This window comes from Falco punctatus (genome assembly GCF_963210335.1).
Source record: "Falco punctatus genome assembly, chromosome: 14".
Lineage (NCBI taxonomy): Eukaryota > Metazoa > Chordata > Aves > Falconiformes > Falconidae > Falco > Falco punctatus.
This window is the reverse complement of record NC_137594.1, coordinates 11,963,115-11,982,909: the sequence shown is the minus strand read 5'-3', so window position 1 is coordinate 11,982,909 and position 19,795 is coordinate 11,963,115. Positions and strand designations below refer to the sequence as shown.

Here is a 19,795-nt window from a genome sequence, read left to right as displayed (position 1 = left end):
GCTACTCTGGCTGCAAGCTAGGAACTTTCTGCAGAAGGAACTTCCTACAGTTCAGACAAATACTGTCTACGTCCATGACAGTGTAAAGGATGCAATTATGCACGAGTAATTATTCAACTTACACTGATTTACTACTTTCTGGATTTTTTTTTAATTACTAAGTGATGTTTCCCTATTTGAGGCTAAATATTCTGAGGCATAAAACCCTAACTTCCACTGGAGTAACATTTGACATGTTTGAAACCTCTAGGAGTCAATGTGGCTGGAAAAATTCAGCTGTCCAAGTGAACAGCTCCGGTTCACCCCTGGCATGGCTATGCGTGACCTCTGCTGGAGCAGATACGCTGCGTGATGCTTGGGCAGCATCCACAGCTGGCAACGTCAGTCGCAGTAACAGCATGAGAACAGACACTCTATTCTTACCTGTTATTAAAAATCACATTACAAAGAAAAGATTTTTATTCCTGGAAATCTTTCAGACTAAACTGCTGATTCACAGGAATAAAACAACTCCAGAGAAGGACGGACCCTTGTTCTGCACTTCTGAAGGTCCACGATCCATTCGGTGACCTTTATTTGGCCCTGGCATCCTCTCTTGTCTACTGATATTCCCCCAGGCCCATCAAACATCAGTTAAAAGACGGTAAAGATCTTGAGCTCTACTTATTTTTCTTTTACTATTCTCCTCAGATAGATGCTCGTTCTCTTTTTTCTCTTCAAAAGGCTAGAATTACACCGTATCCAAAAATACATGTGTTGGGACAGGGGTGCTGCACCAACTCTCTGACCCCTCCAGCTGACTTGCCAGTCTGTGTCTCACCTTTCGTCAAAACCATATTGGTCATCCTGCTCAGATTCGAGTCTTTCAAGTTGTGATGGTGGAACAGCTTCCTATCTTAGGTGAAAGGAATCTGAGGCTCGATTTCAATGATGTTTTTGCTGTATCTGGAGTAAATGTGCCACCTGACTTATTTTTCATATTAGGCTTCAGATATGTGCAATTATGAAAAGACTAAACATGCACTGTAGCCAAAAAGAAATGACCTTCCAGATACATTAAGTCCTTGTGATCAGTTAGGTATTTAATTGATCACTGGTAATTCAGATATAACAACTCCGTCATGATTACGGAGGAGAAAGTAGATGCTGCCTTAAGTTTCTGAAGGCTCTTAAATCTAAAGGGCTGGATCGTGTTATTATTTTGAAAGCAGTAAGTTTTTGTTCTTTTTTAGAACTTTAAAAAAGTGGGGTTTAGCATGTAAGAACTACTATGCAGCAAGGCAGTGAAGGACAATGTTTCAGAATCATGGGAATGATCTTCTGATACAAAGTGCATTTCTCAAAATTATACAAGCTCCAAAGGGAAAAATTTAAGATGTTAAATCAAGACTTTAAAACCGCCACAGAATTAAGGCTGCAACAAATTCATTTTGTGATACTGGTCCAATGGCTTAAGTCCAGTTTTACAACCAGCTACTAGCTGGCTGCTTTTTACTTCCTGGACTCCTGACTTGAGAACCTATGCTGTTGTGCTGCATAAAGCTGGCACACAAGATGAAGAAAGATGTGAGCTTCCTTCTGAAATGTCCTGTCTCCTGGGCACTGGTGGAATAGTTCCTTCCTTCTAGCCAAAATTCCAGCTTTCCACATCAGGACACTTTCAAACCTAGTTTGCCCAGTCTGAAAAACTATCTATAATACGGCAATGGACTGCAATCAAAAAACCAAAAAACAAACAAAAAAAGTTTTCTGTTCCAGGCAATGTCTACAGTGGGAACTGTGCTTCCCGTCTCAGCTGTCTCCTTTTGCATGCAGGTGACAGCAGCAGAGACTGCTCCTACCTCTGCATTGGACTATCAGCATCAGAGGAGGCAGCAAAATTTCCTGTGTGAAGAACTGTTTCCCAGGTGGAGGGAATTCCCTATTGGGGAGGGGCGGCACTTGGAAGCAGCTGAAATGCTCATATTTAAGGAAAAACACAAAAATAATAAAAAACTCCCAACACCTGGCATGCATACACATACTCATGCACACACATGCTCCACAACAGTTTGTCAGGGTTTTAGCTAAAAATGGGGATAACGCAGGAGAAGCAAATAGCACATGCATATATTTATGATCAACTTTTAAAAAATTATCAAGAAGCTTAAGGGCATGACTCCACGCTAATGTATTTGCAGATAGCTTGTTTACTTATCATCATATGCTGGCACCCTCGTGTCATACACCATACCATCTGCATAAACAAGCCATACATTCAAATATGAGCACTGTGCAAATGCTTTCAACAATAGACACTGCAAATAGAAAGATGGGGGATTTCTTTTGCACATTTTAATGTAAAGGTTTTAGTTTACAAAATATTTCTATAAGGTTTGGCACCAACTGTGATGGAAGATGCGTGAAAAATCTGTTTTTCAGCACTGTTAGGAAAGTGTTGAGCAGCATACAATCTTTCTTGGCATTTGAGACTCCTTATCTGTCACGCACATCTTGGCTCTGTCACGTAAATGGGATCACACCACAGGAGAGCACAGTTGGTGCTGAAGACCAGATATGCACACCATATGCATTTCAAGTTTTTTGTTTGAAGTGATCGGGGTGGGGAGGTCTGCTCACTTTGGCTAACACCCATTAGCAACCAAGGCACAGCAGACCTGCTCCTGAAAGCAGTCCCAGCTGTTTCTCACCCAAAAGAAATCCAGCACGTGCACTCCAGGATGGGTTCCTGGCTCTAAGCAAAGCCCTGCAGCTGGAGGTGAGTGGGAGACCTCGCTTCAGAAATGCACTACTGACCCAAATGAAAACACTGATGTGGTCACACCTCCAGCACATTCCTGCCACGAGGTGCAACTCCAGTCTTCCTCACAGGAAGCACCTTTAGCACCGTCCCAAGATGAAGGCAAGAAAGATGCTTCAGGAGCAATGCTTTAGTAGTGATGTGTACCCAACAAGGCAAATGCTGCAGCTAGCCAGAAATCGTTCATAATGATTAATTTTCAAGGTGGTGTCAAAACAATTTAAACAAAACCCCAGCCACTGGCAAAGCAAATGAGCCTTCCTGTAGAAGCTACTTCTTTGCTTCCCAAGGAGCAAGAGTTGAAAGGTCTGGCATTACAGTGCCAAAGTCAGGGCTTAAAATGAAGTGCTGTGGGGAGGTGCGGATCTCTGGCAGCTCCGCTGCCTTCCTGGAGGTCAGCACCTTTGAAAACCACCACATCTGGGAATGCTGATGTCTGCCTTCAGGCAGCCAACCTGAAAAATTCTCCAAGAAATTTCTGTGTATCTATTTTTATTCCTTTAATAATTCGCCTTGAACTGGTGCCAAAGATGTGTTTGTTACAGAAAGAATTGCGTGAAGCGGCGGAAAAGCTGCAAATTAACACCACTGAGAATGCACACAGTAGGAAGAGATTCAGATTACTAGGAAAGGAAGAAAAGTCGCCCAAATACATTTTAGATCTGGAAACACCCTGAAAACAAATGACTAGAAGAAAGAGAAAGAGGGGGGGATGTCAGCAATATTTTAAGAACAGGACAAAGCTGAGCATCAAGCATTACAAAAAGCAGCTATTAGCTCTACATTAAGAACATCTAAAGAAAAACCAACAGACCATTAACTAAAAAGGCAAACTATCTCCACCATGATTTAAATAAAATCAATCCAGAAGGAAGCGCTAACAGCCTTCTCTCCACTTTTTCATCTATGAGATGAAATCTTAAAAAGTTGATTGAAAAGAAAGAAAAACAGATTTAATAAGTATCCTAATCTTATCCAAAAAGCGTTACTTATGATCCTCAGACAGAGGAAGGCATTTTACTGTAGTACGTTATTCTTAATCTCTGGTATCATCTGCTGAGAGCTGTCATCTTCCTGGAGACATTTATCAAGAAGATTTGAACCTAAGTCTAAGATGCCACAGTACTACAAAGCAGCTGACCATGGCTTCTGTGGTGGTAGCAGAGATACTGGTACCTCTACCTCCACCTAACTCCAGCTGGAAACTCCGTGCCTGGTTACCAGTGGATGTCATCCATCATAGGGTCACCAGGACACACTGTGCACGTAACTTTACCTTTGTTTTCCCCTTTGTAGAAATGGTTACTTGGTACACTAAGACGCTGCAATGAATAATTCATTAGCATTTTCACACCGCTCAGAAGTCAACACTTTGTAGATTAGTGCTAAATATATCCAAGTATGTTTATCAAATACTACTATTCTCATTTAATTGCACCTACATTACATCTATTTGTGCTTCAGACCACTTACAGAGTTGACAGTCTTTGAAAGTTAGCAAGCTTAGTCCTATATTAGAGATATGTGACCAGTTGTAACACGTAACGTGTGTTACTATCCTCAACTGACTGGAGAGTGAATACATGCAAGTGAACAGATAAAGCATACCTGCTCACACCAAATGTTCATTTACCGTCTCCTCAAGAGTTTAACATTGGACAGGAACAAATGCGGGCACTCAATGTGTGCCAACTGATTTATTTCTGTACTGAAATATAGTTTTGATTACTCTTGATTTCCACCTTAGTGAGAAAAATTTACAAAATCTGAATAACAAACTTTTTTATTTAAAAGCATGATTCTCTTCTGTGGAAATTAGCATCAGGCCTGTAATCTAAAAAAGAAAGATCCTGTCAAAATACTACAGTTTTAACAGTCAGGAAAACAACAAAACTCAGCATGAACAGAATAAAACATAACTATTCAAAAACCCTAACTACAAAAGCTATTTTTAATGACAAATGTAGTTAAGTGCAATATTTACAATGCATGACATTTTCACAGTAATAAAACAAATGCCTATTATTCTTCCATTATTATGTTAATTGAATTCATCAAATAGGTCTACTTACATTCATTTTATTAGGACCTAGCTTAAAACTGTTAATATTACTTATTCTTACTAATATAGCAAATTACAGACAGAGGCCTTTGTATTCTATCTTAGGTAATTTTTTTTAATTTATTTTTTTAATCAAGTTTGTCTGCACTTGTAACTGTAGTGGTAGAATATAATGCCAGCTCCCAGCTGCAACAGTGAGTCACAGTATTGTTTGGATCCTGCATTTCAAGGGCAGCCCTTCTCCATGTATTAAATCCTCCAACGGTTCAGAGGCAGCTCGAACACCACCCCCACGCCCTGCTAAGCCCCTCCAGCAAGGGGGACAGGACACCCAGGAAACTCCTGTCATCACCCACTTCTGAAGTCCTGTCGGGGCTTTCCTCCTCCTGGGTTCCCCAAGTCCTGGGTTTTTCAGTCTCATGGAGAGTTTAATCTGTCCCCACAGGGGCACAAGGACCCACTACACAAACATACAGGAGATGTTTCTATAGGTTGTTCTCTAGCACTCAAGCCAGATCCTGCAGAAGTTCTGTTTCACTGTAAGTGAATATGTAAGTCTGTATGGCTGTGAAAAATCATACACAGAGACAACCTGATTTTACCATCACAGCCTGTGACAATAGCATAGAGATGGAATCTCCTTTCAATGGGATGTTAATTCTCAAGTTATACAATTGTACTTAAAACAGGAAACTTCTCAGACAATTTAGTTGCACAATTTGCCATAAAACTGCTCATGCTCCTACTGCAATTTTGCATATAAATTGGAAAATTGCATTTACAAATAAGCAATTGAGTAAACATCAGAAAGAAGCAGATATGCTAATTGTCCTTATTACCTCCAAAGCAATATAACATTATCATCATTAACATTAGAATTATTTTTTGTAAGTGTATGTGACTTCAGTGTAGAGCAAATGTTTGTGAGCAGCAGCAGAGCTACAAGTGGAACGTATATACCAACATATATGCCTCATCTGTCATATGTCTCTGATTAGATTCATGCCACTGACTAAATAAGATTAATGTGCACAAAGGACACAGCTGTCCTTCAACATGTATCCTACACTAGTCTCTTGAAATTCTGCAAATTAAAAATGCACATTTCTACAACTGCAGGGAGAATTTTTATAATACTTTCCCAAATACAATACCTTCAACGCCAGCTGTTCAGCAAGAAAGAGAGAGCAAAAAAATTCTGAATTTATAAAAGACTACTTTAATCACATCCTACCTTTTGAGGCAAAAAAATTTTGAGAATGATATTAAATACTTCAAGTGTATTTCAAAGAGAGTATTTTTGAACAACAGAGAATACCTCTAAAAGCCCTTCTCCATAACACTATTTAATAAAAAAGCCAATTGCAGCACAGATGTGAGCATAAACACAATCTTAGCAGCAGCAGTAGTCATTGGGGGATCTCCTGTGCGCAGCAGAATTTGTAATCGAGTTATTTCTTAAGACACAGTACTAGCCACCTTTCTTTGGCTTTTCCAGAGGAAACAGGTCAAAACTCACTCTGGTGGTACTTGCAAACACATCATGTGCCTGAAAGGAACAATTTTACAGATATCTAGTGGGAAACTGACCATAAAGACTGCAACAGTTCAGTGTAAACCATCAACTTACCTGCCACAGATGCAAGTGTAGGAAGTGTGGCGCATGCCACCTCGAGCATAGCAGTAGTGCTGGAACAAGCTGCAAAAAAAGAAAGGTGGTAATTAATAATACATTCAAAACCACCAGAAGACAGGGAGAAAAGCAAGTCTTGCTTGAGTGCTGCTGTGTTGGTGCAAATCCTCAGCTCTGCGACGAGGCACTCTGCCCATTTCTGCTCAGCTGAACACTCAAATTCAGCCACATCCAGAGCTCAGCAGCCCTGCAGAGCATCACAGATTTCCACAAAGCCCATTAAGCAACTCCGCAGCAGAGACAAGGGGCTCAAGTGCAGCTCAGTAACTTCAAATGGCAAATTGCTTTCCTTAACAACTCAACACAGAAAGGGAAATTATTGCTGGCAAAAGGTCATTCATCTGACCATAGAACAAAAAAGGGATGGTAACAGTTAAATGCTGAAAGCTGGCCAAACTCTCCGAAGTGGAGTTGAGAAAACCATTTCTTGCTGTATTTCAGGTACACAACCACATCCATGACCTTTATTTTCAACCCTGCTGCCTTCAGTCTATGGCACGTAGACTCAGCAAAAGTGAAGTCCAGCCAGAGCCTGCCAAGCAGGGCAAAGCTCTTCAGAACAATTTCAGCAGAAGTTATCTCATTTTTACTACCTCACTGATATCCTCTGCTGAAAGCTGCACTAAATATCCCTGTGTATGTGTGAAGCCTGAATTGCATCTGACCACGCTGTACACCCCCTTCCCCAGAGAAGCCAGCAGAGCTCTCCCATTACATCAGGCCAGGTGCCTTCTGCTAGCATCACAGTCCATGCTGGAATGGATGGTCTCCTGTTTCCTTGCCTGTAGCACAACACAGAGAAAACATGAGACTATTCAATTCCAGATCATGGTACCTAAATACCTCTATGACCTTCCCCTGCCCAAACATGGAAAAAAAAATAAATTAACACACTCAATCCCAAGAACAAGAAAGAAGATAACGTGATAACACTAGGCCAAGTCCTCAACAACCTATAAAGAACATTACTACACGATATTGTCTGCTTTTGTGTGTGTGAGGGACAGGCAAAGGAAGGGAAGGGGAGAGCAGGCCCCTGCTCTCCCAACAGTACCCCTCTTGCACAGCCATCCTGCTGGAGGAGCTGTTTGGTCTTAAAAGCACTAAAACATTTTCATCTTTGCTGTCAAAGGTCCTTTCACATGAGGGCAGATGTGCCCAAAGCACAATTAATATAGGATTAGGCGCTTTAAGAGCTAAGCACATGTCATGGATCCTTTTATTCTTTCTGAAATATGCTCTAATTACAATCCAATTCCCTTTAATACTGAATGAATTTCAAAAACTCATTTCTTGTAATACTGAAATCATTTCATTAACAGAGTGATAATGGTGCTATTCAAAGAATAGAGATGTGATTTTGTCCTTCTGCAGCAGCAATCCACAAAACACAATTCAAATCCTTTGAAGGATATTAAAGACATTACATGCTTGTAAATACAAACCAGATTTTAAAATTACACAAAATTACAATATTTAAAGAGGAACAAAACATAACATACAAATTAATCACACAAGGAAAAATAAAAGCTTACATTTAGAGACTTAGTAGGGAGACCCAGTTAACAAGACCTCTTTTCTGCTCAAAATGCTATAGTTTTACAAGGTAGAAATACTAATTTTGTACTCCTCCACAAAACAGCAATGGCAAAGAGTAGGTCAAATGACAGAGAAGCTAAGGAGAAACTGACATGGTGAGAGCACAGCAGAGGTATCACTAAATTTAGCTAATGACATGTAGGTGATAAATTTTATTTGCTCCGGCACAGACATCTTTTTCACCAAATGGACATTCTGTATGGAAACAAAGTTACAGACTTGCTCTTCCCTAGAATGCTTGCAGGCATGCCTGTAAGATACGACACTATGTACAAACATTTTGCAGAATAACATATTACACTGTTACGTATGTATAGTTACATTTTGGGAAGTAACTCTCTCAGTGTATTTTATCCTTAAATGATTATATAAACTATCTCCGCTAGACAGCAACTTTCAGTAACCTTCTAAAGAGCTTTAAAAATGAAATAATGAATGTTGTAAATGTCTTTCCATCATCAGCAATGCAGGGATAGCAGGGTTTATTTTTCCATATGACAACTGATCACATATTCATGGTTGCAATTCATATGAAACTGTGCAGCCGAGTAATAGTATTCACCTTTTGCAGTACTCCCTGATTAGCAGTAAAAAGACGTAAATAAATTAAGACGTGCTTCATATAATCCAGCTGTTGCCTGAACTTTGTTTCTGTTTTCTGAAAAAGGAACCCGATTGTTTCATCAAACGTTATGGACTTTGTTTTAAGAGCAAGAAGTGAGTTTTTATGTGACTGAGCTGAAGATAGTACAACTTTGCCAGGTAATGAGTTTTCCACTAGTAAAACTACTCACATCACTTTTTTGATTTCACTTTTTTGGGCTATGACTCATTGGAAATGTGTTCGTGCAGTTGGAAAAAAAAAAAAAAAGTCCAACATTTCTATCAGAGACAGCCAACATCCTGGTATAACATGTCACAGGTAAGTGAAGGATTGCATATCCCTTTAATGGCAAATGTTGGCTTTTCACAACTGAAAAATGTATGTGTAGAATTACAGAAGCTATCAGTACTTTGTAGTTAAAATCCTGGTTCCACTGGAGTTAATGCAGATTCTGCCACTAGACTTCTTCACAACCAGGATTTCACTGTCTACACACTGCAAGAATCTTTATCCAAAAGTGCAATACAAAAGTATAAAGTCTGAAATAGTTGGATGGAATATCATTTAATCTGGCACTCCACATATATTGCAAATATCGCATCTTGAACTTTGCCTGGTCTTTTTCACTGGAGGACACGTGTGTTCAGGCAGTTTTACATTGGTGCTTGATGCTTTGCTGTGGGTTTTTAATGCAACCAACACAGATATGAAAGTTAAGCACCTCTTTTTCTTCTTGCTTCACGGGTTTCAAAGCTGCCTGTCATGTTTTATGCAATATTTCCCTGGAGGATGTATGTATTACTTATCATGCAGCCATTGGTATATATGCATGTAGATGTTACCTTTTAAATGCATACAACTTTGTTAGAGCTGGCATGTGTTTTGCCTTGCTTTTGACAACTCTGGTTGGTTGTTGGATTTTTTTTTAAAGTGTGGAGGTACATCCTGGGTTTGGTGCTTTTTCTTTTTGCCAAAAACATCAGCTTGTTTAACTGACTGACAGTATGTGAAGATTGAGGGTAGTTTCAAAAACCTCACTGCTTTTTCCATTAACTTAAGTAAGCAAGCATTAGCCACCATCAACTCAAGTAGACCTGACGTGTGCACATGCACCCACCCTTGCAAATGTGCTGCTGCACAAGTGTTATCCCCACAGCTCTGTTGGGTCTTGACTAGCTTATTCACTATACTTACTTGAGAGAGAAGAAAACTCCGCTTTCAGAAATATCAGGTTAATCATAATTAGAAATAACAGAAAAAGTATATACTTGCTATTTTTGAGATCTTATGGAGTACTGCATACATCCAAACAAAAATCCCAGAATTTTTAAAAAGCCTCAACTTCGAAACAGCCTAAAAAGCCATTAAAAAGCTATAGATAGTCTCTCTGACAAACTCTAAGAACCACTCTGACAATGGTAGTTGTGTCTTACGATCATCTTTGGTCCAGTTTCTACTGTTATCTAATGCACACTAATAATTACAATCAGATCTGTGCTATGAATCTAAATTGAATCAAATAAAGTGGTTTAATTTCAACAGTTTTCCTAATTTAAGTGGATTTATGGAATAAAGGCACTTAAAGCAGGTGGGATAGAAACTATCTGTAATGACTTCCCTCACACTTCTTGGTTCTTTTCAGGTCTTCCTCATCAGCAGAATACAATGTATCCATACACATTCAGCAGAGTGTGATTTTCATTTGTGAATAGAAGTAAAAAAGTAATCTCTTAATTTGAATCCTTGTCATCAGCTCTTCTTGAGTTATAACAAGTACTTATAAGACACCCACATTTTTTATTTCTCAGCTATTCATTCCCAAAACCAAGACACTTCCAGATCAAAAAGGTTCAATTTCTAAATAAAAATCCAATCGAGTATCTTGGCCTGTATCTAACAAAGCAGGTAAAAACTGTAATTACATAAAATGCAGAAGTATGAAGAAATGAAAGAGAGAGAGGGAACAAAAAGGGGCAAGAATATCTGAGAAAAAATGCTATTAAAAACTTAAGCCAAAGTTTCTATAACACTGCCTACACATTCCTCCTTGGCATCTTCTGACAGTCCCTCTACCCCAGTCCCGCAGCCTTAGCGAGTACAGTGAAGCACTGCAGAATGAGACATGCACATCACTTTGGGATGCAGGAACAGTAACTCATGCCAAGGTTTCTGATGAAGCAAAACCAAAACCACCAAATAACCCTGTACATTATTCCCAGACACTGGAGACATGTCAAGAACAAAATCCCCTGGATACCAGTGGTTTGGGAACCAGATTTTTAGACCACGTTATCAGGCAGATCTGCTGTCAGAAATGCAACTTGCTTTGTGAAGTATCCAATGTTCAGAACAGTTGAGGACACCCATGGGTCAATATTTCATTAGGTACTTATATTGAAAATATTTTATTTTTTTTTTCCCCACAATGGATCACTCACAGGTTTGAGGATGTTTTAGACCCACAATAATGTCCTCATGCACCTTTGACAAAGTTGCCTCCTGATAAAAAGGAACTTTCATACACTTCAAAAATAGTATTCTTTGAACGCATTCCTTGAGACTTGCCTTGAAATGCAAGCAGGTGGTTTTGAACTATAAATTGGAAACCACAGCAGCTTAAGGGAGTTCTGTATAGAACTTGGAGAATTTTCTGTAGGTTTGGGTTTGGTGGTTTTTTTTTTTTTTTTTTTTTTTTTTTTTTTTTTTTTTTTTTTTTTTTTTAACTACTACAGTTGGAAGACATAGGTGAGTATCTGTTAGTTCTCTGTGCACTGAATTACTTTTGAATTGAAAAACTAGAATGTGCCCTTACGCTTTTCTATGGTCTAAATATCAAGCATAGCCACAAGAGAGGCTAAAACCCAAAACTTTTTTTAAAGAATCCATGAAAAGCCAAATTTTCTAAAGCTGATCCCTCTATACCAGGACTGAAAGCCATGGTTTTGATCATTTAGACATATAAATACCTTCACTTGAGAAAGCTATAAAACTCAAATAACAGAATTGTTAAGCCACAGTAAATATCATTTGTCCATGTTATCTGAAGTATCCATACTTAGCATCAAACTAGGCTGGAAGAACCATGCACACAGGAAAGTGGAGGTGTCAGTAACAACCCATGCTGTCACAGAGGAGGTGTCAGTAACAACCCATCAGTGGATATGCAAGCAAGGTGAGCAATGCTCCCTTTAATCCCACACTAGACAGTGTGAGTTCTTAAATACAGAGCATTTTTCTTTGTTAATGAATTTACTTTGGTAATGTCATTTATTTTCCATGGGCAACCAGATGCTTTAAGGCTTAGTTTATCTAATCCTGTTTTCATTTAGTTCATAACACAACACTGCAGTATTGCCAAACACGTCTGAGGTTGTTTTAATACAAAAAAAGTCAGTACTTCATTGCAAAAGAGTGAAGAAAGAAAAGGAGTGGAGGTGAGTAGGAGAAATAATCCAGTTTACTATTAATGAAGAAACAGTGGATAACAAACTTGCACCAGAACAAGAAAATTAGCACTATGAGCAGATGAGCAAAGGTCTTTCTACACCTCAGAGACAATATTATTAAAGATTTACAAAGCAATGTTATTATTTAAGCGGCCTACATGACTGGAAATTGTTTAGAACAGAAGTTAGTGCTCCATGAAAAACAGGGGAAAAATCTACTTCTATGCATTGACTTCTTAAACCTAATTGTTTACACTACTTCTAATGAAAATTTTAGAGATTCAAACCACTGGCTGGGTTATTCTGCATGCTCAGTAAGCTTCAGCAGCTCTGCTCCATATCAAGCAGAAGTACTGAAAGCAGCTACACTTTGAAGCATCTCCGTTTAAAATTGTCCTAATTTGTATCACACATAAGCAGAAATGCTCTGTTGTTTTCTGAAAAATGTTGATCCTTCTGAATTCCAACATCTAGATTCTGCTGTCATTTTTGGTGTGTTTTCTTTAACTAAGTTAATTTTATTTATATGCAGCAAATTCTAGTTAATAATAGGTTCCTAGAAGAGAAGAATGTTATTTGAGTTCAGCAGGGATAAAAGGGCTGTAACTTTAGCAAGCATGACATATGGAACTGGCAGCATATTAACGTGGCTACAGTGCAGAACATCTATTATGAAATAAGGAAAAGCTGTGTAGAAGCAACATAGAAGTGAGTGGTCCCACCTTTGTAATCAAAAATTCATGTTGGTATTTCTAAATGTGCTACTTTTATGTCCTAAAATGGATGACAAGCCAGAGCCCAGGGCAGGAACAGCGGTTAAGATTACCCCAAAATGCAGATATATTTTAAAAACACAGGATGATGAGATCAGAAGGAATGCCATTCCTTCAGGAAACAAAGTCCACCAAGGCAAAGCCATTTCACCAGCCATTAACGCTACCTGGAAACCAGAGACACGTTTAAACAAAGTCCGTAAATAATACAAAACTCAGTACTGTCACATGTCACACATCATTTGCAATGATTAAAGGCAATTGATAATCTCAGTTCAAAAAAGGGAGTTTAGGTGAGGGGTAATTAGCATTTTAATTGCATAATTGGGATCTATAAATTACCTGTCTTATGTAAAAAAGAACTGAAGAGGTTATATGACATTACCTATTGCATCTTTTTGGCTAAGCTACACAGGTCGGTGAATTTAGAGAATCTGGAACTACATTTTCCTCACACACATAAATATATTTTCTTTTTGTTTTTTTAATTTCATGGCTGTCCTTGCATAACCACAGGTAACAATTCCACATAAAGTAAGTTCTCCCCCATCATTTTGCAAACCTAAAATTTGTGAATAATTTTTGGGACAGAACAAAAACCGACGTGACTCTAAGATACCGCAGTAGTTTAAGAATGCCTGTAGAATTACCTCCCCTTCTCCCACCTAGATAGATTGATCTAAGTTTCTTCTAACAGCTTGGTTTGAGTTTAAATCCCTTCTTTTTCCCTCCAGTATGAGGGAAGGGCAAGAGTTTTAACAGATGCAGTTTTAAAGCGCATATACCCGCTCTCACTTGATTCATCTTTCATCTAATTCTATGCTGGTGCAACATTTCTCTACCTCACTCTGAAAATTCATGAAATTAGCATTTTCACTGAAGTTCGGCTAACCCATTTAATTACCAACGTTCAAATGCAAACAATGATTATGTGAGTCTATAGCCTTATACTCAGCTGTTCCAGAAGCTTAGCAAGACAACTGAACAGGTACCCTAGAGATAGAACAGTTGCCAGAATGCTCTGTAAATACACCTTTTCAATAAGTTAATCTTTAAATTAAAACTCAAGAAGCCTTTTAAGAAAGCCTTCAAGTATGGTTGTCAAATTATTATTTGCCTGAAACTTTTAGCTCTACTCAGAAAATTCAGCTATCGTTTGTCAAGAGTTGTTTGATTCATCTGCATAAACCCCGGCTGACTTATGGATTCAAATATTATGACTACTGAACTATTGAAATCCTCATTACAGTTACTGTTTCATAGCAATTAAGCTGATTAAGATATTCATAGTGCAAACCTGCAAAGATTTTAATGTTAATTCTGACAAACTTGCAAGTCAAGGTCTACCTCACTTTCTGTTTTTTTTTCGTATGCAGAAGCTCAACCGGCAGGGAGCACGTGCTCTGCCAGCAGAGGAACATGCCCCGTCCAGAGCTGCTACGGCTGCCAAGGGGCTGATACAGAGATTACAAACAAGGTTTACCCAAGGGATTGCATCGGAGCTCCAGCAGTCAAAGAACCACTATTAAGTAACAGACAGAAAAAGCACAAATAGTACAAAAGATTGCCATCACAGATTCCAGCAATGATTAGACCACTACAAATAATTAGATGTCATTGATTTGAATAACTGTCCCTGCAGCTGACAGAGGTAACAGCCCCTGTGTGTAATCCTGGAGTCTACAGCAAGTCCAGCAGTCAGCCTTCAGCTGCCCTCCAGCTGGGTGGTTCCATCCTGGCGTCAGGGATAACGCAGTCCTACAGCATGCGTGTTAAAGGAGGGAACTTGTTCGTCTTCTGCACTGTGATAACATCACCTTCTGCATGTTGCTTCATGTTCCTCCCTGCCTGCCACTCTGGCACTTCCCACCTGTTGTATTTAGGTAGCTAACAGAGCAGTGGGATGTCCTCCTGCACAGCAATATGAAAGCTATAAAACCTCGAATCCAGGATTTGTTTTCATCCACTTTCTACAGCTGAAGGATTTTTAAGCTATTTTCTAATCTTCACCAAATACATAAACAACAAACAGATCCCACTGCCACACTACAAAACAACGATCATTAAGAAGTCTCCGTTTTATTTCTTCACCAATTCTAAAGTCCACTTGGAGTAACGTCCATTACTAAGAAGGCAGAATTAAGGTCTGCTCTGGTCTAAATTTCATACTTAATCTAATATTACGGAAAGAGATGGCACGATTTTTTTCTTAGACTCACTGCTCCATTTCCAGCTCTAATAATTCCAGATCTCAACTGGCATATTTTAAATTAAATTTTTTGTAGTTTAAACCTATTTATCAACAGCTAATTAATGAGGTCTAAATCCTTTGATGACAGAATGATTAAACTGCATTTTAACTAATCCATCTTTAATTAAAATGCTGCCAGCAAACCATTTCTGGATGTGTAAAAAGGACACATTTATAGATGCTCACTCTTTAACTATGCATTATGTAAAGCCAATAATTAGAAGAACTCATGATTTCAATTATATTTTAATTGCCATTACATATAAAACATGCTTTAATAGATGTAATGCAATACATTTTCTTTCTTTACAACTCACTAATCATTCCTATTGGGGTGACAACCAAATAAAAGGTTTAATGTATGCGCTAGTACAGGAATCTTGTTTTAGCTTTGAGCCAATTCTCTCTCCATTTCTTCTTTGCAGCAGAAAGGTGCTTAATTATCTCCAAACCTAAACCACAAACGAATCCCTATAAATCCCTGTTAAAACTCTAAAAGGAGATCAGCGGTAACTGACCATAATAAAGAGAAATGCTTTATTCTTATTATTACACTTGGATATCTTTTAGTTTCTTCAGCTCAAACCACAAGGCTCCTAAAAAACTTGCTAGTTAAGGGAAAAAAAATAAAAGGTGACATCTGTACAGTTTTTCCTACTTCTTCCTTTTTTAGGAAACAACATGAGCCCAGAGATGCTTTAATTATTGCAGAAGCCATCCATTTTCATTTATTTAGGATACCCTTTGCCTTCGTCTGGGAGGGGAGGGTGGTAGATGAACAAATGTGATGATTGCGGCCAACCCATTATCTACATTAAAAGGAGGCTGACGCAAATATGGAAGTGATGGAAGTTTAACTGTTCTTTACTACGGTTAAGTCAGTTTTCAATGCAAACATGGAACAAATTGTTTCTATCTGAATCACAGGGAGTATAGATAGCTGGTTGTGAACACTCGATATCCTGTAGCAATTCAACCTTTAAAACTGCATGTTATTACAATAGATTTTTTTGCTGAGACAACCTAAAATGTGATAAATTACAGTTATTAAATATGTTTCTAAACTCTGCATGTTCCCATTCATTACACAACACAGTAAATTCAGTCTTAGGGTTTCACTGCTTTCAGTGATCTGAATCTGACATGAGGAAACTAATAAGGTTATAGAAGAAGCCTGTTTAATTTACCCATTAAACTGTATTTTACAAATATTCAAAAAGGTGTATTACGCTATTTCTACTGACTCCTATATGTTAAATTTAATTTTCATTATCTGATTTCTACTTTTTGGATATATTGGGTATGAAACTGCTGGTATTTCAGTTTACATCAAGTCTTCTCTAAAACATATTTAGCACTTAACACACACTGATAGTTAAGATGCTTTCACATCACTGGCACCTATGATGAAGTCACCGAACACACACATGGATACCAGAACATCCACACAACAAGACTTAAACTGCTGCAAAGTTTGATTTACATACTCTCCTCTCATTTCCCTTTTCATCTACTCCTGCTTATAGAGCAAGCTCTTGGGGGCAGGAAATATATTTTACTACCTTATAACGTGCACTGTCCATTTATATTCTGATTCAATAACAAGAACAGCAGCTTATTATGAAGAGTATACGAACTGTATCTCCTCAAGAGAGTGTATCTGAAAGGTCATTGTGAATATTTAGGTATTCATACTTAACAGACGTCAAGAACAAATGCTGATGTGGCAAGATGCTTTATCAAGGTTTATCGAGAACATTACTTTTTAAAAGATTACAGTAGATCTACCTGGTTGAAAAAAAAACCCCACTCTTAAATTTATTATGTATGGCACCCAATTGCTATTCCACCATGTCAGGAATCCTGTAGTGCCAACGCAAGTGACAAGCAGTCAAATGAGAATGTATCTCCTTGCATCACCCGTCCCCCCAACCAGCTTACTGTTTTTACTGTCTCTTATTGTGTCTCTTCATATGAGGCCAAGGACAAATATGTTTAAGGACTGCATACCCATTAATATTAAATGAAAAGAAATATTCCAGAAGAAGAAACATTTTAGCTGTTAGAAGTGCTGGGGAAGGACAGTAATAAGGCCAGTACCAGGAATAACATTATGATAGAAGCTAATCAGACATGTACTGACGGCTTGTCCTACTTTCAATTTAATTTACTGGTTTATTTAAATGCTAACTATAGTTACTGCTTTTGTTTTAAGATGGCACTATGGCCAATAAATGCTATGATATCCTTCTCTGTCCACAGAGACTTTCTACCAAAGCAAGGACACAGCACACAAATGCCAGCTGCCTACCTGTTTTCATGTACGAGTCCAGTACACCACAGTAATGTGGAAAGGGATAACATTTTCTTGGGGAGATACTTTTTTTGGAAGAGCTCATGGCAGACAATTTTACACCCCAGAAGGCAGAACCCTGCAACCTCACCTGGATCTCCCACATGCTTTCTTAAGTAATGCAGTGCATTTCTGCTTCCCTGGTGGAGAACACTAAACTACATATAGAAAACCTGCTGAAGTATTTCAGAATCATCTAGTCAGTTCCAGAACACTATGAAACTTTTCTTAAAATTGCATTTTCCCTGCCCCCAGAAGCCTAGAGTAAGATGGTGTGTTTGCCTGGGTCTGCTCCAACATACTGTATCATCAAAAGGAAAGAAAATTTTCCTGGCTTGTGCAAATAAGTGACAGATCAGAGATGTCCTTCTCTAATCTTTCTGACCATGTTTCAAGAGTTCTGCTCATATAAAACGAGTGAATAGCTGCCCAGAGGACTACACCATTTACCACAAATTACTTCTTTATGGAAGAATCAATTTTACAGTCTCCCGAATTTCAAACACTTGCCTCTTCAATCCAATGGAATTACTCTTTTGAGAGCCAAGCCAGAGATAGATGACTCCAAAGATCTACTCTTGGGGCTAGGAACTATCTGTTATAAAAATCTAGAGAGGACTTATAAGTCTTTGAAAAAGACTCCAAGTAAAGAAAACATGTATCAACACTTTAACATCATATGGCTAAAAGTGTCCATATTAATTGGTTGAGTCTCCAACAATCCTCTGTCCCAACAGACCAGAAAGCTAAATTCAAGACAACCTAACACAACAGAACCAGAAAGCATTTTCAAGAGACAGAGGAGGCTATGCTCCCCTGCACACAGTCCTGAAAACTCCAACGTGTGCGATTTTCTGCTCATGCAGGGCAAGTTTTGCAAAGGTGAACTCGTGAAAATAAAACATGTTAACTAGCTTCATCTCCCAAGATGACAATATGCAACTTTCAAAACAAATATCATTGCAAGACACGGGTTACAAAATGAAATGCGTTCAGCAGAGATGATTCCAACAGCTCTCAAGCTCTTGCAGGCTCAAGAAGAAATCCGTAACACTGATTGTGGTTCTTCTGCAGTCTACACTGCACGGTACAAATCATCATTCAGGTGAAATGGAAGGCGAAAATACACCCTCAACAGAACTTTCAACAATTCAAGCTGTCATGCATGGCTTGACAAATCCACTTGCCTGCTCATAACTGACAAAGAAAATTGTCCAGCTCTGTGCTCATCAGTTTCTGTAGTTCTACTGCTTTTATTAGAAAGAATTAAAACCATAAGGATTAGAAAGATGATATCAAAGAACTATAAATGAGCCTAACATTTCACTGCATGCTTAAAATTGTGAGGATGTTTTGGTTACTCTGCTCCTGGCACTGCTGAGCCTCCACTAGCTGCAAATAAAAGAATTCCAGTAGTTGGCCAACAATATAAATTTTACATCTGTCAAAAAAATTAAAGGAAAAGTTTTGTCCTGATGCTGCATATATATACTTACGGCTTGAAACTGCTCATGTCAAGATATGAAACTGCTCAGCAAAGCCCTGTCTGTCAGGAGGCACAGTAATGCTCTTGCACCAAAATGACATCATCTGTTCTCTCTATACATAAGATCTGTTACCCACCAACCATGCCTCCTTCTCCCTACAGGAAGATGAAGGCATACAGAAAAACAGGACAATATGCAGAGGCATCACTTGCAGGACCAACAGCTCCCAGACTAACAAAAGGTCTTCTGTGCTTCCTGCTGATGTAGATGAACAAGCAAACACATCCCTGAAGACAGTGGATAGAGATATACATAGTCACACTGCCTTAAATCAGAGTCTAATGCCACATCCAAGCAGCAGTGGACAGATCTACAGGAATTCTCAACACATTTCTTGCCTTCAAAAATCTCTGCAACAGGGATCTGAGTAGTTCCAACAGACAGTCCAGGATGCCTAGAAGACCCAGGCACTAGTTCTACCATGAATATAGAAAGTGTTTAAAATACTTCTGTATTCAGCTGGCACGTACCTTTTCACTAGTACGTTATACCTTTCATCTCCCTCTGGAGATGCCACTTCCACTGGATTCAGTAAACTTGTGAGATATAAACAGAAACATGGGCTTTATTTGCCATTCCTCACTGACAAAGCAAGTATCAAGCGATATTGGTGCTGAAACTCCATAAGCAGGCTATAGGAGCAGCCACTCTTACCATCAGATTTGAC

The 19,795-nt window shown here is 38.7% G+C and overlaps 1 protein-coding gene across 1 annotated transcript in view; it reads right to left on the bottom strand.

Annotated features, from left to right (window-relative positions):
- PEPD (peptidase D) overlaps positions 1-19,795 on the bottom strand; it is a 141,636-nt gene that overhangs the window by 55,883 nt on the left and 65,958 nt on the right. Inside the window, exon 10 of the mRNA XM_080365007.1 lies at positions 6,493-6,561. Coding sequence (XP_080221133.1) covers positions 6,493-6,561 — 69 coding nt within the window. The remainder of the gene's footprint in view (positions 1-6,492; positions 6,562-19,795) is intronic.